Source organism: Eutrigla gurnardus (assembly GCF_963514095.1).
Source record: "Eutrigla gurnardus genome assembly, chromosome: 6".
Taxonomy (NCBI): Eukaryota; Metazoa; Chordata; class Actinopteri; order Perciformes; family Triglidae; genus Eutrigla; species Eutrigla gurnardus.
Genome location: NC_139920.1, coordinates 10,613,571 through 10,637,249, shown reverse-complemented (window position 1 = coordinate 10,637,249; position 23,679 = coordinate 10,613,571). Strand labels below are relative to the sequence as shown.

Below are 23,679 nucleotides of genomic sequence, written 5' to 3'. Positions count from 1 at the left end.
AGAAACGTCATCGCTCCAGCGACTCCACAGCGTCGGGTCGGGACCGAAGCTACAGCACGGACTCAGCTGACATGCTGCCCAGCCGACTGAAAGAAGAACCGTGGCTGCTTGAGATTTCTAGCACCTTCCTCCAGCAGTATGTCCAGTACCTGCAGAGCATGGGCTTCATTCTTGTGCAGGTCCGACCTCAGTCTCCAGCTCGCAGGTCTGTTTCTGCGAAAAAAGAAAAGTTGTTTTGAGTTGTTGGTGAATGTCTTTTTGTGACCATCGCTTCCCTCTGCCTGTGGGTGTTTTACTGTGTTTGGCATGGCTCGATCAAAGTGGGATCGAACGCAGGTGAAACCATCCTGCAATACAGCGGGTATAGCACGCACACGAATTCCTGATGGCACCAGATAAAGAAGAAATTCAACTCAGAAATAACATTCCAAGCTTTTGGTTTGCTTTTTGAAATATATGATGTGCCTGACCATTCCCCTAGTGAATGGATGCTGAATTAGGCTTTGGTGGTATCTGTTTTTCATACATTCATACCTTCATGACATTTCACTGGGGTATGCTGTATATGACGACATATATGACGGTTTATGGCAGTATGTTTACATTTACATTTAGGGCATTAAGCAGACGCTTTTGTCAAAGCGACTTACAATAAGTACATTTGGCGAAAGAAAGAAACCACAACGTCTCATATCTTTGCCGATAAAGTAAGAGCGAAAAAATAGAAACAAGTGTTAGGTCCTCATCTGAGTAAAGTAGTAAGGTATATGACGGTATAAGATGGTATATGACGGTATAAGATGGTATATGACAGTAAAAGGTGGTATATGATGGTATATGTCATTGTTGAGATGTAAGAGACAGGCACCGTGAGCAGGCTTGAAAGCAGAAACAAATTATAAGAAAAAAATTCAATTCAGAATTCATCCATCATCTATTCAGCCTTTAAAGACCACCAATCAAATTATTTAGAAAAATATCAGCTGAATCGAAATGAATATGAGCTGATTGGTGGCTGCATGCGTAACCTGATCAAAATGCTGCAATAAAACTCAGCAAAGCCAATAGAAAACTGGATATAAAACTTAAAAATGTGGCAGCAAAGCTCATTAAGTCAGTGAATTGCCTTTGTTTAACCAAAATTAACCAAAACCGACATCTCTACTCTAAACTATAAGCTTTTTAAGGCAACAAAAAATGTAAACACTGAGAGGCGACCTCTGGTGGCATCTGCTGGTCACTACAACATATCGCATCACTACAGCATCATAGAAAGAGGAGCGTCTGTATTTATGACGGTATGACTTTTAATTCCATCAGGATTTATGAATACCCTGGTATACCGTAGTACAGTGATACCGCCCAAGCCTAGATGTGTGATGCAGTATTGCAAAGTATTTGTCCTCATCTGTCTGCTCATTTTATGGTGTGAAACTTCAAAAGTCATCACTCCATTTCTGCCTCTCAACCATTCTCTTGGTCTCCTCTCTTCCTCCACTGTGGGCAGCATTCATCCATTAGTCATCCCATGTGTGTTGATCCTTATCTGACCTCTGACCTCCCAGCACTGCTGCCCCCGTGGCTGATGTAACCAGAGCAGATGCAGGGCAGATGCCTGTCCGGCCTGCCTGGCCTGCCTGTCACTTTCGAGGCTCAGACCGTGTGACTCTCTCTGAATTATGTCTTATGGCTTGGCTGCGTGTTGTTGGTGGTCCATAATCCCTTGGCCCCAGACTTCTCTGATTTAACCAGACCCTAACTGACCCCTGTCTCCACCCCCCACCCCCCATCTCTTACAGCATCGCCCGGGCTCGTGCTGCCATGTTGAGCTCCATGTCATCGGAAGGGAGGATGTCTTTTTCTTATGTAAAGCAGAAGAGCGAGGACAGCCCTAAGGTTAGCGTTCACTTCAGAGATGCAAAAATGTTATTCTCCAAACACACATGTGCTTTGGGATTGAGCCAGGCTGCTATTGTAACAGTTGCCCCTATACATTTTCAAATGTCTCACTAAAGTAATGGTAGAGACCTGTCATTCACAAGGTAGCCCCAACCCTAAAGCATTCCCTGCTTTATCATCTATGTGACGCTAAATGGACCATAAATTAAGTATTGAAAAAGACATGAAACTAGAGGTTGGGACCATAAACAACGTTTACAATGTTTACTAATATAATACATCAAGAGAGAAGTAGGGGCATTTTCTCATCGACTTCCATTCAATCATACTTCTTTTTGCAACCAGAGGAGTCGCCCCCTGATGGCCAGTAGAGAGAATGCAAGTTTAAGGCACTTTAGCTTGGCTTCACTTTTCAGAACCGAAGGTTGCCACCTGAATTAGATTCCGATGGGCAGGTGGCCTCTTGCATTACACACAGTATTGTGTGTGTGTGTGTGTGTGTGTGTGTGTGTGTGTGTGTGTGTGTGTGTGTGTGTGTGTGTGTGTGTGTGTGTGTGTGTGTGTGTGTGTGTGTGTGTGTGTGTGTGTGTGTGTGTGTGTGTGTGTGTGTGTGTGTGTGTGTGTGTGTGTGTGTGAGAATGCTGACATCTAAAAGTCTAGTAGTCTAAAACACACAAAAAATATAAATGCAGGTTAATTTACCATTTATGCTTCTAAAGACGTTATTGAATAGTAATATGTGTGATGTGTGGTGTTGAAATAATGAAAACAGACTACGTTGCTCAACTAGCTGCTGGGTGTTCAGGAAACATGGGGGATGTTTTTGTCAGGTAGCGGTAACCTTTTCATTACTGCTAACATCAGTGAGCCGTGGCTTGGATTCGACAACTTCAACAGCTAACAAATAGGGACAGCCCCCGAAACCCTTTTATGAATATGAACTAGTTCTAAATTTGTAAGAACCCTGAGATATTTTATCGGTATTTGATGAACAACAGACCATTTATTTTTCTCTCATTTGTGGTCATGCTAATTGCTCTGGTTGAGTCAGTGTTGACAGCAGAGTCGAAGGGGCACAGTGAGATAAATTAACATTTTAAGACAGCTGCACATCTATAATCGTTACTGGAAGTGCAATAAAACTGTTTGTGAGCCTTTGTGAACATTTGTAACAAAACATCTTATGTTTTTAAATGCCAATGAATGAAACGATCCCAGCCTCTCCCACCCTAACCATCCACGGATGGGTTTAGGTCTTAGGTTAGGTTATGGTGAGGCTTAGCAGAGGTTTGGGTTTATGCTGGGTTCAAGTTAGGGTTAGTAGAAATGCATATCAACAGGTTAAACGGACAGAATCCAGTCTGTTTAGCCTGTGACTTTGCTGTAGAAAACATTACTAGAAGACACCTAGGGGCAATATTTAGTTTCTGTTTCTTAATGTATTGTTTTAACAGTACCCATCTCTACTCACTAATTGTTGTGGGGTTCAATTACTCTTTCAAAAAATTACACAGCAAAATATATAAGCACAGGGCTTAGAAACCAGCTGTACCTGCATTCAACACCTGTATTAGACAAACTGTGATTGTAAGGTGGTTTTTAAATGAACTTTGCAGATTGCAGCATCTGGCACCACCGCATATCACCTCCAGAGGGCGCTGCCAGGAGGGATCGTGTTGATGGAACTGGCTTTTCAGGTGATAATCACTGTACTACTAACTTTACTAACAATATAACAAAGTTGCAAATCTGTTGGTCCAGGTTTCGCACATTTGGTAATGTTCATGTTATTTTTTAAACAATTTAACAATTTCAGAAATTTTTGAGCGTACCGTAGATTTTTTCAATCACAAGACAGCCATTGGTGTTGGTGAATGACATTGGTTGTGTCCGAAATCTCATTCACTACTCCCCACTCACTATCCAGGGCACTCTATAGGACTATAAGGAAGTTTATAAACACTTTGAGATACCTTCTCAGGTTGTTAATTAAGTCACTACATTCTCACAATTGAAACACGTTAGATCAATAAATAAATACATAAATACATATTTTAAGCAAATTTGTTGTAATTTAAGTTCCCCTGGTAAGCAGTGATGCTGCGTATATTTCCAGGGCTTTTATTGTGAAAGGTTAGAATGGAAGGAGGGGTACACTGCTGTTTTCAGTGTGGGAGGAATTAGTCGTCTGTGTTATGAACTACAACATGGTGGAGTGTGTAGTGATTTCGGACACAGCCATTGTATTATTAAAATCTACTTTCACAGGAGAGTTTAAAAATGTAAGAATTGCACCATGTAATTACAGAATATTAGAATATAATGTTGTCACTGTGATTGATTTAAAATCTATTTTGGTAGATTTTATGTTACACTGAAATGAATGAATGAATACCGCTGCCTTCTAATACGATACAGTAATACAATATGCCAAAAATACCGGAGTGTCCTCCTGCATCCGGTTGCATTTTACAGTATGCAAGCCTGAATGCTTTCTTGGCTATTCTGACCCACAATCCTCAGTAGAGCATATGTCACATCAACGTAGCTGCTGAGAGAGCAGAGACAGATGACAGCTCATCCACAGATATTCGTCAATGAGCTGCAAGAGGGGTCAAAGTTCAAGGCACTATGTTATCAGGAAGTAGTACGTCCTGATGGAATGCATACTGCATGCAACAGTACACACTTTGTAAGTACAGCTGCAGTACGTACACAGATGCACGGCCATGCTAACTGCCCCGTGAGGCTGTACGTAGGTTCAGTGGGGCTTTGAGCTTAATGCTAACATGCTCTGCCTACCTTTCAGACTTTTTGTTAATAAGAAAGATGCAAACTCAGTGTTTCCATCTTTTGTTAATTAAAAAAAGCTTCTAGTTTAATTTAGAGATGTCAGTTTTGGTTAATTTGGTTAACTTTAAAAAACAAATTGATGTGACACTCCAGCGCTCCACTGACTGAATGAGCTTTGCTGCTGCATTTTGAAGAGTAATATCCATCTGGTTTTAATGTGTTGTGTTGTAAATCTCTTATTTTATAGAAATGTTGGCTTTGCTGAAGTTTATTGCCTCGTTTTCAGCTGATATGCATTCTTAATAGTTTGACCAGTGGTTTATCTAAAAGCTGATCAGAAGAGCCGATCAGATGACTCATTGATTCTGAATTGAAATGTTTTCAACACTGGTTTGTCTGCTTTTTAATTGGCTGTGAGAGTGATACTTTTAACAGAAGAAATTATTTGGACGGACACTAATGTGTGATTACGTTTCCATGTTGTGACAGTGCAGTTGGCTGTCTGCTTCTCCTGCCATAGTATTTCAAGGCAAACAATCACAGTCAGGTTCCTGATGTCTGGGTTTTTGTTTTTGTTTTCAACAGCTTCAAGCAAAAACTCACTGTGACATAATGTTGTGCTTGTGTGGATGGGCTAGTGTGTCTAAATTACCCTGGATTTCAATTGAAGGCTTTTCAAAGGTCTTAAAATATCATGTTGTCCCCCCCATAAAATTAACATATGTTCTCCATATGCCTTGTCTCTCTGCTAGGGGTGTTACTTCTGTGTGAAGCAGTATGCACTGGAGTGTTCCCGTATCCCCATGGGCCAGACGGTCAACTCCCAGGTAAATGATTGACAGAAACCTGCGCTGGTGTGTAGACCACAACACCCAGCTGTGGCTTTTCTTCTGTGGGGTTTTGTAGGATTGAAAGCACAAACACAGAGCAAGAGTAACAGGAAATAGGTCCAGGGACTCGTGGGGGAAGTTTGAAGGCCCTGAATTGGGGTCTTAAGAATGTTCCTACTATTGGGATTCCAGGGTCTGGGAGTAGACGTTTGGATGTTTCAGAGGTCTTTTTGAGGATGTTGTGGCTTCCATTTGTTTAATTTCACTGCATTTATTTGATATAAATGATTGCAATTAAAAATGACTCCTCGAATGACATCCTCCACCCAAAACACAAGAGGAAAATACGCGGACTTGCACAAGTTTGACTGCGGGTTCATTTGTGTTCATTTCGTGTGGGGGGGCTTACCTCATTGCAGACACCAACAACGTTGGCCATCCAGCCTCCCTGGTGACTTTGATCCTTTTGGTAAACCAGTTAGGTGCCGAACAGCTGAAAACCAGTTGTTGCCCATTTGTGGCTTTAGTAAACATTACCCAGGAAAGATAGAGTATGCTAATCGCGTGATTTATGACCTAATGTTGCATCTATGGTTCTACATCTATTACTTAAACCAACAATGCTAAATACTTTCTCACCTCCCTTCCCTGACTGTGGCTTTCCGTGATAAATGCATTTTTAGAGCCCTATTTTACACAATCTTATGGATTAAACAACTTTGGAACAGAGTAAACAACTGCCGAGTTTCATTTGGGCCTGCCATCAAGTTACTTAATTAACTTACTTAAGTTAATTCATGTTAATTAGCGACAGCTGACCTACTGCTAATGACGTTTGTCATTTTAACTGGTGAGATTGACGGGCAGCGACTGCTGAAAGAGAACATAAATTAATGTTGTTTATAGGAATTTGAACACAAACAAAACTGATGCTGTGTTTTTCACGGCAGTAGAGTCTGGAAATGGCAGCATCCGCCGGCCTTGTATTTGCATTTCACTTGGTGTAACAAACATGAAAAAATGTACTTGCTCTTTTGCCTCACAGCACAGAGTAGCATTGCTTTAAAGAGCAACTCATTTATTTACATCATAGAGTTTTTACTATTGCTATTTTGAGTTTATTCTTTCTTTTTTTTGTAGAATGACAATAAATCCAGGTCCAGGAATTGTGATTTGAATATAATATAATATTCATTAATTTGGAAGCACATCATTATTTATTTTCTGTGTTTCTTTGACCTCCAAACATATATTTAATTTTACATTTGTTGTTGGACCTCAGTTCCTAAGCTGGGACTGGATTTATTTTTTGTTTTCGGCTCAGACCCTTCAAAACGTAACCGCCTGTGAAGATGAAATCCTGATGCTCTCCAAGAGTGATTCTTCATCTGGAAAGGAAATGACTTTGCTTCAGTACTTTTCATTTACAGGTTGTTATTCACACTATGTCACTTTTTAGACTTCATTGGGTTCTCCAGTCTGTACTGTTTCACGCCTTGCATTCCCAGAGATGTATGCCTGCAAAAAAATAAAAGGGGTTTTGTCCAACAGACAAACAAACAAACAAACCTGCCTGTGGACATTAAGCGAATTACTTTTAACTAATAAATTATATTTGGCTGATTTTTTATCACCATGTAGGCCAGTAACACCAGCATTTAAACAATACAAATCTGTAGTTAAAATCAATAACTTTCATGGAGTTTGCTTGCAGGGATGAAGTAAATCCGTGAAAACCAGTAGCACAGTGTCTGACAGCGCTGACCTTTGAGGATGGGCAGAGCTGGAGAGTTGTTGCAGCTTACTAGCTCAGTTGCACCGTCCATGTTTGTTTAGTCTTCCTCTGTTGGAGTTTAACTTAACCACAGAAGAAACATACTTTTAAGATGGTTGGGAGACAGAACTTGATGGGACAAATATGTCCCAAGAATAAAATGTGTTATAGGTGATGTATACAAGATTGGGAGCATTTCGATTGACTCTCAACGGTTCTCAACACGGTGATCACGGAGCCGGCAGCTAACAGTGCAAACTAGGGCGACGGTGCTGATAGAGCTAATTGTGTTTACCAGAGGGGGTCCAGAGGGTGGGAGTTACAGGTCCACGCCACCGACGGGACACCGTTATCAGCTCTAACCGCTATTTGACAGCGTTGCAGAGTGGCAGCTGTGAGCTAGCCAGTGGGGCATGCTCACATGCACTAACATGTATTAACAGCATGCATGGCATATTGAATTTAGCAGCTTTAAAATATTATATTGTATTAGTAAGTGATCTGACTAGCTAGCTTGGATTGTGACTGATTTGTGCTAAGAAGATGCTCAATTGGCTAACATGTTGGAAGTTAGCTTTAAAGCTACAGTAGTTGATTATTTTATAGAACATGCAACGTGTTCACCGTACAGTGTGTACAAACCAAACTTACTAAACATGTCCAAGCTAACCTATTAGCATTGTGAGTAGTCGCTACGACCAAGCTTCTAGAAGCACCTGTTTTTCTTGCTGCACTGCGTTCTGGCGACTGGGCGTGAAAACATTCGAGGACCTCATATCAGATGAGGAATTTTGTAAGCTCTGGACATCCAAGAGAAAAGTTTGAAGAAACCCTGTTTAGCTCTTATTCGATATTTGGGCAACTTTAAGTCGTTTGTGTGTATATAGATGTGGAAGAAACATGATTCTAAATCAAGTTTCCTGTGACTTTAAATATATATTTTAAAGATGGCTCAGGAAGTACAACACTGCTGTGTGGTCTACACATAATCAGAGATGCAATTTCCAACATCTGTGATTTAGCATTTTTGAAGGATTTGGGGCTTTTCAGATGTAACTATAATCCCATCTGCCAACACCCCACAGATTAATTTCCTTCTTATAAGCCCTGGTTCTATATTCGGGGAACATCACAAACGGTTTCCATTCTCTCCCACTTGTGACTGATCCATTTTCAGATTTTGGAACCAGTGCACTTTGATGTGACAAAGGCGGAGACGGATGTTTTGAAAGATGTCAAAGATGTCATGGTGTTTCTTTCCCTCTGGTATTGTCAAAAATGTTAACAAAGTCATGTAAGATGTTGACTGTCAGAAAAGCGGGAGCTTTATGCACAGCGGGAGTTTGTTTAAGTGGTGTGAATGGAAGAAGTGTGTGTGTGTAAATATATAGATATACACATACATATATACATTCATACTGTACATATATACATATACTGTATATATGTGTGTGTATAATAAAGTTTGATTTGGTATATTTATATGTAGTATATCTACTGTATTTGTACTTTACATGTTTTACATGTTATTTTACAAGGTCACCTTGAATTATGAAGCCTGTTGCTCCTCCACAGTCCAAATATGGTCACTTCTGTACACTGGTTGTAAAAAAATTCAAGATGGTGATGGCCAAATTGACGAACTTGAGGCCCCAAAACCGTAGTCCACAAACCAACGGCATCGCCATCACCATGACTACGTCAACTTTCCTAGTATTCAGTCTATGGTATCAGCTGTAGAGATATCGCTGTCTCACAAAAGAAAAGAAAGCTATTGTGCTCCCGGTCCATGCTGACAAACATTTTTGACATGACTTTCCTTTGACCTCTGTGCACCAGTCTTGTTAAATAACTCTTAATGGGTGTATGTAATGTGTGTCTCATTGCATTTTTGTAGCATGGATTAGGTTTGCGAAACCATGTTCCTATTGTAGTATCTCCTCAGTCTTCCTTTCCATCCATCTGTCTGTGTGTCTGCCTAGTCCCACCTCATGTCATCTCTCCATCAGGGCAGTCTCCTCACCAAACCTCGGTGCAAGCCGTTTCCAGATGCCACCCCAGTATCTGACTGTGCGGTATGTCCCAGCCATTCTCACAGGAGGGGTGTCTCACTACAATCAGGCTTCACCCCTCCCCGCCGCTGTGCTTGCTGCCATCAGTTCTGGTCTCTTTCTTTCCAAATCTACATGTCTGTGTTTTTGTCTCTTCGGGGAATGAAATGTTCTTTCATACCTGTGGGAGCTTCTTACCAGCACCCAACAGGTTTAGCTGGATGAAGATCGATTATACTTGGGCAAAGGTCCGATATTAAAATAATTCTTTTGTTTTAGGTTCAGGCCTGAGTCAAGCTCCTTTGTGATTTCCTTTTCCTTCTCAACAGGCTGTCTGCCTCTGTGCTTGCTGGATTGGGTGTCATTGGTTTCTCAGCTTGTATTTCTCTAAGTGTCCGTTCAACCACTATTGTCCCCTCTGCTCTTTCTCTGATAATCTATATTTCCTCTTGCATCTGTGGTTGGCAGGGGGTTGACTGGAGCCAAAACTTTCTCCCCGACCTACCTCCACTATCAGATATGTTTCTGGGTTTAAAGGGTCAATCAATCATTTTATAACATGTATAACACAAAGGAAATATCTATCAGAGCTGCACACGAAATAGGTAGCATTTTTAAGATTTATTTGCAGAAATGTTTCAAGACCAGGCTGTGTTCTTTAAAGTCTGGTTCCAGCACTTTTAGACCCATACCCCTGTAAAATGACATTTCACATGTGATGAATTCACATATAGGACAAACGGTTTTGTTTTTGTGGACAATTGCTGTCCTTAAACATTTCACAGTTCACAAAGTTTAATGAAGCAGATTAAATTAAAGGTATCATAGCTGTCCAAACACGATCTCATCTAGGCATGTGTTTTCTGGACATCTCAATTTCACAATTCAATTCAATTTCAATTCAATTCAATTCAATTTTATTTATAGTGTCAAATCACAACAGAAGTCATCTCAGCACACTTAACACATTGAGCAGGACTAGAATACGCTCAAAATTTCAAGAGTCAACACAATTTCCAATTCCCAACATCACCCAGGGGCAAGCGTTACAGCGACAGTGGCGAGAAAAAACTGCCTTAATAGGCTTTTAGGCAGAAATCTCGTGCAGCAGGACATTCACATTATTCTCTAATTCTCTAATATTTTATATATGACCAAATGTAGTGTTGTGTAATCCTGGCTACAGTCCTCACATCATGAAGACAATGAATCTACTACTGCCATATTTAAGTTATCGAAAATTAAAGAGTTTATATCAAAGAAAGTTTCATCAGACGACTGTACTAGCTACCTCTGTGTAAAACACTTATTTTCAAACAATATAACTAAATTGAAGTGTTTGTATCAAATACATGTTTAATTATTTCCATTTTTTCAGGACAGAAAAAGGCAGGAGTACAATCTGGAAATGAAATGTCAATGGATGTGAACATGTTTAAGCTTCCCTATCATGTCTCTTCTTGTCTGTTTTTTTTTTTTATTTTTTTTTCATTCAATGTGCTTTGTGTATTCTCTTGTACGTGTATGACCCTGAATGAGTACAGCTTCTCCCATCTGTGTAGCCACTGTCATTAATTTCTCTTCCACTGAGTGGGGCTGACAGGAGACGAGCTGTGGCCCCTGACAATTTGTTACAGAGGGTGTTTAATTAGCTAGAACATGAACCTTTTGGGATTACAGGTTAGGAAATAATAAATGTTAGCAGCATAGGCGAGAGGACTCACGTAGGAAATGTGCTACCTCTGAGCTAAAGAGTTTTCTGTTGTCCCAGTGGCCTCCTGCCTCCATCGATAGAAGGCTAAGAGGTCACACGTAATTTATCTGCCAGACTGCAGGAGCACCACCGGGGAGAGAAATGTTAATGTTTATCTTTTCATTCCTCTGTGCCAAGGAATATTCTCCTCATCTCTGTGGTGATGGTGGTGAAAGTCTCCTGCCGGAATGCTTGTTTCTGAAGTGAAGTGTTGGGGAAATGAAAGGTTCCAGAGGAGGTTTTCTTTCTCTAAAGAGAGCTATGCAGTTTCTCCATGCCTCTTTTATTTGATAAAGCCTATTTGTTAGGGTTCCAGGCAAATGGTCCAGATCAAAGTCATTGCAGCAGGAGCATTCAGCGCTCCCAGAAAACTCTCATTGTGCTGTAATTAACTGCACACTGCTGCTCTTACTGCACCCATTTACATTTGCAATTAATGCTTTTGTCAGCCCCCTTTTGATGTCAGATTTAATTAAATAAGATGCTATTATGAACCTGATTGATATCAAAGTTGCTTACAAAAGGCTCTCACATGGAGCAATAGGAGTCACGGAGCAGCAGGGCCTTAAGGTGCACGGCACAATGCATTCAAGGCTGGAAGCAGCCGGGATGGCAGGGCGTTCCCCTTCAAATGCAAAGCAGGTGCACTAGCGGATGATTACGCAGATAACCATTCAGGGATTCTTTTAATTTTCCATCGGTCTGTGTAATGATAATGGCCAAACTAGTGTTTGGATTTATTGAGAAAACACTTGTTTGCTGCGACTTCTTTAGCCCCGTGACTGTTATTCTGTGCTGCTAACGAGTGTGTCCACCTCTTTCGTTGTAGCTCTCCATGCTCTTCACTGAGGAGTGCGATAAGGTTCGGGACCTGATGCACGTTCACTCCTTCAGCTACGACTTCCACCTGCGAGTGGTTCACCAGTACTTGGTCGGTTGCCACATGACGCTACGCCAGGGCTACCAGCTCACCGACTTCCTGGACGACTTCATCTCCCATCATCCAGACATTCCCAAGTTTGGCCGCAACCACGTCTTTCAAGGTGACTTTGGTATAAAGTGATATTTAAAGTCACCCTACAGCTCCCAAATAACCTGGACCTCTAGAACGAACAGAAAAAGGCAGATTCACTTCCCGCAACACCATATGACTAACTCACGGTGGATAAAGAGTAGAGAGTTAGCTATCTCTACTGTCTTGGTTTAGCCTTCAGTGATGCAACAGTATTCACAATTGGCTTCACAATGCATTAGAATCTATTGTAAGTCTCAAATGTACACCCCATCTGTCAATATCTCAATACTGATACAACACAAGCTGAAATAATCCTATTCTACCTGTGAATATTGTATCTGGCTGATGCAAATAACATTTAGTTTGGAACAGGTTTCTCAGAAACAACATGTACGTGCAGTGACAGAGAGGAAAGAGTAAAAATGGCACTGATACCCAAGCAGAACTTATAATTTGGGGGGTGTATCCGGTGGCAAGTTCCAGTTTGGAAAAGTAAAGCCATAGTAGAAGTGCCTTAAACTTGCATTCTCTCTGTTGACCATCAGAAACCTAAAACCGTTTGAAAACATAGGTCTGAAATCTACTGAATTATTAAACGGTACCACAAGCTTATTGATATCCTATTTAGTTTTCACCAATAATCACCAATAATCTTCCAAAAAGTGCGGCTCAGTACATTACTAGACTAAAGTCAGTCATAGTGGGCTAAGCATCACAAAACTTGCAGAATATTTTAACTAACTAAATTTTTTCTGAAGAAAGGAAGGAAGCTGCTTTGTATCTTGTTGGTAAGTCAGAAACTAATTGTAGATACTGGGTTTAGGCATTCTGTGAGTAGAGCTAGTTGTAATATTTAGTCTTGCTTAGATAGCTTGTTATTTACATTCTTGTGAAGCTGTTCATACTGAGTGGGCAATTACCTAGTTTCGGCCATCTCAGCTGTAGGGAATAGACTTGATTGGAGGGAGTGGCTAAATCTGTATGAGGTAAACCAAGCACTTAAGAGCCTGCCACTACAGCATTAACTGCAGCGTCAGGACTGCCGAACGAAGACAGTTGAACAAAGACAAGAGAGTCTATCTGCGGGAGTCTAGACAGTTGAACAAAGACAAGGGAATCTGGGGTCGATCTCAAGGAAGTCCATCGAGGTGGACATAACATCTCAACCACCACCCATCGCAGCCATGTGTCTTATCCCGGTCAGGACATCAAACTGGAGAAGATTTCGGCAGAGACCCAAACGTCGAGGCTGTAACCTATCCATCTCTGCTACCCACCATTCTCCACTGGTACGGAACTTGAAATAATAGGGGAGCTATGGAACTACCAGTCTGCCGTCAAGAAAGCGAACACCATTTCACCCTATGCCTCCCTGCAGACTGGCCACTTCCTGGCCCTTACGGAGACCTGGATCACCACAGAAAACACTGCCACTCCAGCTGCCCTCTCAACTGCCTACTCGTTTTCACACTCCCCAAGACGAACAGGTCGAGGAGGAAGAACTGGACTCCTTATCTCACCCAGGTGGTCCTACCAGGTCCTTCCCCTGGACCACCTACCCCGATCTGCTCTTGAATTCCACACTGTCTCTGTCACCCTTCTTTTCAAGCTCAACGTCATAGTGATCTATCGCCCACCCGGTCCCCTCCGTGACTTTTTAGATGAGATGGATGCCCTCCTAAGCTGCTCCTCTGATGATGGCACACCACTCATCGTCCTCGGTGACTTCAACATCCACCCAGGAAAGCTGCACTCATCTGAAATCATTGGCTTCTTCTCCACATTTGACCTTACACTCTCCCCCTCTCACCGAGCCGGGAACCAACTTGACCTTGTCTTCACAAGATCCTGTGGCATCTCGGCAGTCTGTTACCCCGCTCACCATGTCCGACCACCACTTTGTCACTTTCTCTCTCTTCATGAAGTCCACCACGTCCCTCCCCTCTACGCCTCGAACTGTCACCAGCCGCCGCAACCTGAAATCCCTCCCTCCCTCAGCTCTCTCCTCAACTGTTCTTTCTTCACTCCTATCCATAGAACAATTCTCCCTAATGCCTACTGAGGAAGCCTCCTCCATCCTGATGTCCTCACTCTCCTCTTCTTTGGACGCTCTCTGCCCACCTCACCTCACGTTCAGCGCGATCATCTCCCTCCCCTCCCTGGCTGTCCGAATCTCTACGAACCAACAGATCAGTGTTGCGAGTGGCAGAGAGAAAATGGAAGAAATAAGGTCAGGATGAGGACCTTGCTCACTACCACCACCTCCTCTCTGACTTCACCTCAACTGTTTCGGCAGCTAAATCTGCCTTCTACCTGTCATGGATCAACTCTTGCGCCTCCAACCCCAGGAAACTCTTCTCCATGTTCTACTCCCTCCTCACCCCTACTACCCCTCCCCATCCTTCCTCCCTTACTGCTGATGACTTTGCAACTTACTTTACCAAGAAAGTAAAAGACATCAGCTCCTCATTCACTCCTATAACCTCCCAGAAAACATCTCCACTAACTCTCAACTCTGATGGCCTTACCAGCTTCAGCCCTCTCACCTCCAAAGACGTTCACACACTTGTTACGTCTAACCGTGCCACCACCTGCTCCCTTGACCCGATTCCCTCCTCTCTTCTCCAAGACATCTCACACGACATCTTGCCATTCCTCACCACCCTGATCAACTCCTCCCTCACCTCAGGTGTCATTCCAGCGGCTTTTAAGAAACCTGGAACGTGCCGCCTACAACCAACTGTCATCCTATCTCTCACAGAACAACCTCCTTGACAGGAATCAGGACTGACACTGCCGTCCTCACAGTGACCGAGTCCCTGTGAGACGCCAGAGCCTCATCCCAAACCTCTGTTCTCATTCTCCTCGACCTATCTGCTGCTTTCGACGCAGTCAACCACCAAATCCTCCTCCCCATCCTGGCTGAACGTGGCATCACTAACTCTGCTCTAACCTGGTTCACATCATACCTGACAAATCGCACCTTTCAGGTCACATGGAATGGCTCTATGTCCAAACCCTGTTCTCTGGAAACGGGTGTTCCTCAAGGCTCAGTACTAGGGCCGCTTCTGTTGTCATTATACACCGGATCACTAGGCTCTGTCATCACATCACATGGATTCTCCTACCATTGTTACACAGATGACACCCAGCTCGTTTTCCCCCCAGCCGTCTTCGTCAACTGCGAGGAACCTGGGTGTAATCCTCGATGACCAACTATCCTGCACCCCCAACATCACTGCTGTGGCCCGTTCCTGCAGACTTTCGGACTTTCCTCACAAAGGACGCAACGCAACTCCTGGTCCAAGCACTGGTCATCTCCCGCCTTGACTACTGCAACTCTCTCCTGGCTGGACTCCCGACCTCGGCAACTTAACCATTGCAGCGTATCCAGAACACTGCAGCACGCCTTGTCTTCAATCTACCCAAATTCTCCCATGTGACCCCCCTCCTCCGTGACCTCCACTGGCTCCCTAATGCACCACAAATCCAATTCAAGACGATCGCACTGGCCTTCAGGGCCATCAATGGAACGGCACCCATCTACCTTCAAACACTGTTCAAACCACACGCCCTGACGCGAGCACTTTGCTCCTCTACTTCAGCTGGCCGGCTGGTACCACCATCGCTGAAATCAAACAAATGTCGCTCAGCAAAGTCCAGACTCTTCTCTGTTCTGGTCCTCAGTGGTGGAATGAACTCCCGACCAATATCAGGACAGCAGAGTCACTTGCCATCTTCCGAAAAAGGCTCAAGACTCACCTGTTCAGACTTCACCTCGACTCTCCCCCCTCTCCCCCCCCCCCCCCCCCCCCCCCCAATGTACTTATTGTAAGTAGCTTTGGACGAAAGTGTCTGCTAAATGCCCTAAATGTAAATGTAAATATATATCCAGAAGACTACCTGAAACATACCCTGCACGTTGCATTCAAGTCAACCACTAGGGGGTGCTACAAATGCATAAAAAACCTCACGGTGCCACACAAATCAGACTATAAATAATCCAAATTGTCCAATCAATACAAAGCTACCAGGAAGCTGTCTGTCCAAGCATTTCCAGAGGCGGTCCAGACCGCTGGATATTTTTAATCAAGCTGTTGAAACATGTCCCCAAATGCCAAGACGTATGACTGGTGAGACTTTGAGTGTGCAGTTACTGAAAGGCAGCGTTCACTGATGAAACAAGTGAGTGATTGTTCTCAGTCCTTCTTTCGACAGTTAAACCAGCTGAGGTGACTTTGCTCAGCTTTGTGTAGCCTTAGACCTGCTGCCTCTGATTTTAGAAGTGAAGCTGCTTCATTCTGTGAGTGAAAAAGGGACCCGGAATGATTGCTTGCACTTATATTCTAGTTTTGTATTTGTGATGAGTCTGCAGGTATTAACCTGCGCTGGCATCTCCTCCAGCTCTCTCTACTGGTTGCTGCTGGCCATAAGAGAATCGATCAAATTGTTTCACTGCCACAGAAAAGATGCACTTTAAATCCGAACTGCTTTCATCTCTTTTTCCTTCCGTTATCTATTTGCGTATCACTGCTGTTTCAGCCTTAGCAGAAGGACTTTGTGAGTCATTCAAGAGATAAAAGATGCACATGAAGGGAGTCTTGGTTGTCTTCATGATCTGTGTCTGATCTTTGTTTTTGTCAGGGAGCTTCTCCATCTCCACGGGGATGATAACTGCTCATCAGCTCTACAACTACATCACCGACCACGCCAGCACCTACGGCATGAAGCCGCTCCGCATGTCCAAGACTACCATCAACACTGACAACAAGAAAGGGATGCCTGACCTGCATGAGTATGCACTGGTGGCTCTGTGGAACAGGTGAAAATACATCCGGATCACATATGCTCTTTCCATGAACTTCTTAAATGCAACGTTCTCTTTCTCCTCTTCTTTCTTGTGTTAGTTCGGGTTCTTACAAGGATCTGGAGGGCCTGCACCACCATGATGTCTTTGACGTGTCCCTGGTGGTGTGCCATAATGCCGCTCCATTCGAGGAACAGTCAGATGGGGAGAGGCATTTGTTGAGGTATAGAGTGTATATATCACCTAAAAATTAAAATCAATGTGTTTTCGTTCACTTAGAATGAGCCCTCCTAAATGTACATAGGGAGCTGATCCTCTTCACTGAGTCCACTGTGTTTCTACAGCAGCTCAGAAGGGACAAATCAAACACTGGCTTTAGAGAGAGAGACTTTCACGTTTTCACTTCAGCCACCATAGTCCTCTAAACACCTGACACACAGGAGAAGTTTCACTTGGTTGCAATCTGTAAACTCAGCACTAGATTCCACCAAATCCTACACAGCGGACCTTTAAAGGATATTCCCGTTAGTGCCAGGCAGCAACCTCTGGTCCTGAAAGGTGAAGCCAAGGCTGAAGTGACTTAAACCTGCATTCTCTCTGCTGGCCATCAGGGGGCAACTCCTCTGGTTGCAAAAAGAAGTCTGATACAGTTAATGATTGGGAACATAATATTCTGTATTTGAAATGAATGTCCTTTTAAATTCTCACATATCTTCATGTGTAGGTTGCGGTTCTATTTGATCATGACCAGTCAGAGAGAGCTCTTCCCCCGCCTCACCGCCGACATGCGCCGGTTCAAGAAGCTTCCTCAGATCCCGCGTGACCCTGGTGAACTGGCCGGCCGGCTCCCCCCAGATCGGGCAGAGGCCTGTGGGTCACGCGGTGCCGAGCAGGACCTCTGGGAGGAAACGTCATCGGAAGCTGCAGCTGCCTTGGCTCCGAGCGACGGCAATGAGTTTTACCCGCGGGCGGGGGGTGGACCCGAGGCCCAGGGGCTGCTGTACCCCTCCCCTCTCTTCCCTCTGCTCAACAACGAGGTGGTGACGGCACGCAGACAGATCCAGGCCAGCGTGGAGCAGGCTATGGGTCACTGCCGCAGGGACAACCTGTGGAGGAGGCTGTTCCACGGAGAGCACCTGGCCCTGGACAAACTGAAGCTCACCAAGCTGTCTTTCAGCGAGCTGGAGGAGCTGCTGGAGGCTGTGCAGAGCCGCTCGGTGGGGGAGATCGACCCACAGCTGGTAAGATTCCAACTTAAGCCATTCATTTTTCACTCATCCTTGGAGTCAGCATCCAACATTAACCTTTGCAACACATTTCAAGGCAAGAGAATAATATTAGGGTCATTTTGGTTTATTACAACCTGGATCTTACCAGGTTTGTTGTTGCTAAGATAATGGCGGGAAAATGATAACCTTTAAATAATTCAACGAGGCAACAACCTGGAGTCTGTTCTTATCCTCTAAACCTCCAGGCTAGCCACACTTACTTGACCAATGTGAACGGTAAACGTAGACCGTTTATTGCAATTAAATCAGACTTTAATAGTTTATTTTGGGTTCATGCAGCTGAAGTAAACCAGCTGACGAGTGTCTTGCTAGATACAGTGAATACAGCTCAGTGAAATTCACTGGGCAGCTCTGGATGATGTTATGAACTCAGAGAGGACGCTGTTTCGTTTCCTAGTGAAATTGGGACTTCACAACATGTTGAAAGCAGCAATAGTGGTTGTTTTAAGCCATGATGGATGATATGTTGTTGTCTACATGGAGGTTAGCCCCGCCTTCTCTTCACCGCGTCTCACACGAGCCACACACATAAACACAAAAAGGATCCTGACGTCAAACGTGCGCGAGTAATGCAGGGAAAAAAAGACCTTTTTTTGCAGTTGGTGTGAACGCAACATTACAGGTATCGTTCCTGACACTGTGACACAGAGCTCAGCCATTGCAAAAGAAAACAGTTGTGATATTTGACTTGAAGTGAACATGCAGGTGAAGCAGACTGAAACACTGTGTTCAAATAGGGTCTGTGGTGGATGTTGTAATAGCGTGTGATGTGATGCTGCAGGACTGTTTCCTGACCATGAGTCCAGCCTGGTACCAGAGTCTGATCAAAGTCCTGCTGAACCGCTTCCCTCAAAGCTGCAGACATTTTGACGACAACGGCATCCAGTATCTGGTGAGAGGACGCCCTTTTCTCTCTCTTTTAACTGCATTTCTCTGTCTTCTTCATGATGTAAAACGTGGGAATCATCATTTAATTGAAAGAGTCGGGTCACTTTAAGCCTGAGAGAGTCGATGTTTAAATGTACAATAGGACTCTGGAGGGATTATTTTTATCCCGACGGGGATAACTATTGGACCCTTCTTAGAAAGCTGGAGATCAAAAGAATGTGCTTAATTTCTAGAGATAACAAACTGTGACCAGAGCCTCACCTCTCACTACGGTCCATTCCCTTTATCATTCTATGAGATTGCACCTTTTTTTTTGTCAGATCTTAGTTTCTTATTCATTTTTGTATCTGTTTCTGGGCAATGTTTGTGAAGAATGGGAAACCAATTCTCAAGAGCCTTTAACTTGTATTCTCTCTACTGGCCACCAGGAGGCGACTCCTCTGGTTGCAAAAAGAAGTCTGATTGTATAGAAGTCTTTGAGAAAACCCTACTTAACCCCACTACTGACCCTACTTCTGACTTGATTTTACTTTTTGCAGATTTTTGTCTATGATTTTAACAAAAGTATCAAATAGGCAAAACACTTTTGAGTGGAAAGTCATTAAAATTATGTATTTTTAAGTTTACAGTTATATGACAACATGCGACTTTCGTGACTTGTAAAAATATCTTTAAAATTGCCAAAAATCCTGTGTATTTCATGGCAAATGGTCCTCATTTATATAGCGCTTTTATCCAAAGCGCTTTACAGTAATGACTGACATTCACCCATTCATACACACATTCACACACCAACGGTGGAGTCAACCACGCAGGGCGACAACCAGCTCGTCAGGAGCAATTAGGGTGAGGTTTCTTGCTCAGGGACACCAGGCACTCAGCTAGGAGGAGCCGGGGATCAAACCGGCAATCTTGCGGTAGCCAGCCAACCCGCTCTACCTCCTGAGCTAAACCCCCCTCATTTCATGGTACAATTCAAACGGGATCAAAGAAAAAAAGACCTCAGAAATTATTTTAGGCATCTAACCAAAAACACATTCATAAAATACACTGACTTAGAGCCGAGGGTACAAGAAGTGCAAAAATGCTGAATCATTTCGTGGTTTGGACCTGCATTTATATAGTGTATAGTATATATTCTAGCTTACTAGCTACTCAAGGTGCTTTACACTACATTCAGGCTCTTTTACCCATTCACACACACGTGGCAGAGGAGCCGCCTGCACCTCAGGATCTAACTTAATCACATTCCCACACCGATGGCACAGCCTTTGGGGGCAATTTGGGGTTCAGTATCTTGGTCAAGGACACCTCGGCATGTAGACTGGAGGAGCCGGGATTCGAGGTGTTGAGGAAAAGAAAACTTTCAGTGACGAGTCAGAAGCTGTGCATACCTGCTGTCAGTATTTTAACACTTTGCCCTTAGTGGCAGACATCTTGACGACGATGAACAATATGAATGCTCCACTTTTAAATGTCCATCTGATCTAAATGTCTGTCATCTTCATTTCAGGCTGTTCTGAACCAGAAGTTCACTGACTGCTTTGTTTTGGTCTTTCTGGATGCCCAAGCTGGAAAAACAGTGAGTTACTATTCTGATATGATTGATATTAATGACCATCTCAGCATAGCAGCAGCAGAATGTTTCTTGTCCACTCTTTTCCTCCACCAGAGCCTAAAGGTTGTGTTTCGGGAGCCGCTGCCATCGCAGCAGCAGGCCAGCAGCAGCCCTCCTCCACAGCTGGTGTCCATGTATCATCACCTGGAGTCCGTCATCAACACCGCCTGCTATAACCTCTGGACAGGACTGTTATAGTGCTGGTCAGTGCTGGGCTTACCTCAACTCATATCCACCATGTGATCATGGCCAACGTATGGAAACAGGAAGCGACAGTAGACAAGTTAATTTGGGGGAAATCCTCCAGCCAGCTTGGTCTCCCAGCAGCTACACCACTCACCATTAAAGCTAAATGGTGTAGAAAACCTCCATAAACTAGTTCAGTATCAGCCTTAATCCTCCAATATTTGCTTTGAACTCGGATCCACGTGTGCATGATGACCACCATGTTTCCTGTTTACCTGCTACAGGTTCACAAGAAAACCCACGGAGGATGGTGTGTGTGTGTGTGTCGCCATGTTAAAGGGACAGTGTGGAGGATTTGGTGGCATCTAGTGGTGAGGTTGACTGAATTCTCCTCCACTAACGCCTCCCTCTCCAAGACGATGGTAACTTGACCCTTTTCACAGCAGCCATAATATCAAGGCAGGGCAAACACAGGTGTAGATGATAACATTGTTTTACATATATATATATATATATACCCCTTTTCAAAATGTGCCAGAATTATTTTTTTTAAATGTAAATGAAACAAAACTGACAACCTGACTATAAACTGTAAGCTTTTTAAGGCAACAAAAGATAGAAACTGAGTTTCCATCTTTCTGAGCTCATCTGCCTGTTATAGAGACGCCCTCTGGTGGCGTCTGCTGGTCACTACAACACATCACATTCTAAATACCCTAGTATAACTTAATACCACCCAAGCCTATTCATGATGATCCCGTTCTATTTAGGTTCATTCCAGTGAGCCGGCATGCGCAATAGCAGGACCCTGGTCCACCTAAATGGAACAGTGCCATAATTAATGTTATTAATTTCACCAGTGTTTACCCTGCAATAACATGTACAAATGGCTGCTGTGAAAGGGCCGATCCAACCCCTAAACCCTATACACCAACCCTTTAACTTATATTTATTTAGTGAAATATGTACAAACTGCCTACAGTGACATTTATTGAGCCAAGCTAACTTGTGGGGGGAAAATAAATGAAACAACACCTCTGTTAATGTTGGAAGAAATGGATGAATGAATTTATAAGACTAAAATGAGCAGAGCTGCTACATGAAGCTGTGTAGACACGTTGGGTTAACCCACGACCAGAACCTGCAACTTTTCTGTTCACGCTGTGTGCATCAACTGACCGGCCATGACGTGGAGCTCACAATGAACATTAGCATGCAATCCACACTAAGGTTTATTCAAAGAAGATCATCAAATGACAAGCTAGCTGGCAGAAATACGGGCAACCAATCAGGGTTAAACTTGGGTTTGATCTGCATTCGAACAGACGGGTCCTCTGGGTTTTCAGGGATCAGGTCTGTCTGAAGACGTCTAGCACAGAACCTTTTACTGACTGACTTTGACCATTTTAAAAGTGGAAAGTAGTTGAAATGTGTTCATCTCTCTGATGTCTCACCATGAGCAAAATGCTCCCAGGCTGGTGGACCAGGTCCTGGAGTGCTGTGATCTGACTCATATTCTGATGACATGACTCTGAGGGAAACATTTTGTTTTTTAACCAGCAGAGAACACACTGCTATATAGATTTCTTTCTCCTAATCTTTGACAGAAAAATACCCATAATGCAGTTTAGATTTACTGGATCTGATGCTGAAATGTAACGCCAGTCATTTGCAACAAGTGCTGAACTCTTCTGTTATATAAGTGCACAGTTTCATCCTCCACAGCTTCTTTAGCAGGTCTGCAGTATCTTGTGCCTTCTGATAGCATATTGCTAGCTCTGCGTACCACAGCAGTGTTTTACATGAGTGAGCGACAGCTGGGACGTCGGCGTTGCAGAGTGCAGCTTTTATGTTCGATTTTCAAAAGTGTCAGACCCACTTGAACGCCACTGCCATGTCTGGTGCCCTGAAGTGCCTTTTTCTCTTCCTGCTCTTTTTATTTTTTAAGCCTATGAAGTGATACTTTTCCATCCTCTGCATAGACGATGTTTAAGAAACCGTTTATTTGGTGGTTTGGAGAAATGTGACAGAAACCGGCTTTCATAGGAAGCGAAACCAACTTTGATGACTTGCATAATGACCTGCCACGTAACATCAGAGGAGAGTGTTTCCAAAGTATGTTCAGTGTGATGAGTTTAACTTACGGCTGGTCATCATACCTCTATTTACAAGAGAGGTGTGATGCAAGGCTGCTGAAAGAGCGTGACATCACAACAAACAGAAAGCCTCCATTAATGACACACTCAGCACATTTTCAATGGAAGGAAACCAAATGCTTGAGCTCATTTGTGGATGTAAAATGAAGAAATGTTAAAGAATTCAGTCAATGTTTAACACTGGATATTCATCATGCAAAATGTGAAGTGTAAGAAGTTAGCCCTTAGCATTTCGACTGTAATATAAACACTGCACTGTCTAACTGTATAATGTATACTATGTATATACAGAACACTTTATACAGTATGTGAATAAAGAAGGAGGATGAATGAGAATATTTTGATTTATTTTTACATGAACAAACGTGGAATCTATGTCTCGTCTTATCGACTTCACAATCGGCAGGTTTTGCTGTGGACCCAATGGAGTGCTTTCTCCAATTTGGTTCTATTTGGACACATGCCACGTTCAGTACTATTAAACTAATCTGAATAAGAAAGCAAACAGCTGAGCCGAGCTTCAGGACTCTGTGGACTCTTCATCCCCACCAGGTCTCTACAGGCTCATGAAGGCTTGTTGGAGATGAACTCCACCTCTCCTCAGCAAATTCTGGTTCTGA

The 23,679-nt window shown here is 43.3% G+C and overlaps 1 protein-coding gene across 4 annotated transcripts in view; it reads left to right on the top strand.

Annotated features, from left to right (window-relative positions):
• szt2 (SZT2 subunit of KICSTOR complex) overlaps positions 1–23,389 on the top strand; it is a 94,070-nt gene extending 70,681 nt beyond the window's left edge. For all 4 annotated transcript variants that reach the window (XM_084012507.1, XM_084012506.1, XM_084012508.1 and 1 more), the window contains 12 exons: positions 3–205; positions 1,800–1,896; positions 3,516–3,596; positions 5,445–5,519; positions 9,306–9,371; positions 11,930–12,143; positions 16,760–16,937; positions 17,023–17,145; positions 17,647–18,163; positions 18,993–19,103; positions 20,613–20,681; positions 20,772–23,389. In XM_084012507.1, coding sequence (XP_083868633.1) covers positions 3–205; positions 1,800–1,896; positions 3,516–3,596; positions 5,445–5,519; positions 9,306–9,371; positions 11,930–12,143; positions 16,760–16,937; positions 17,023–17,145; positions 17,647–18,163; positions 18,993–19,103; positions 20,613–20,681; positions 20,772–20,915 — 1,878 coding nt within the window. In that variant the 3' untranslated portion in view covers positions 20,916–23,389. The remainder of the gene's footprint in view (positions 1–2; positions 206–1,799; positions 1,897–3,515; positions 3,597–5,444; positions 5,520–9,305; positions 9,372–11,929; positions 12,144–16,759; positions 16,938–17,022; positions 17,146–17,646; positions 18,164–18,992; positions 19,104–20,612; positions 20,682–20,771) is intronic.
• Positions 23,390–23,679: the final 290 nt, after the last annotated feature.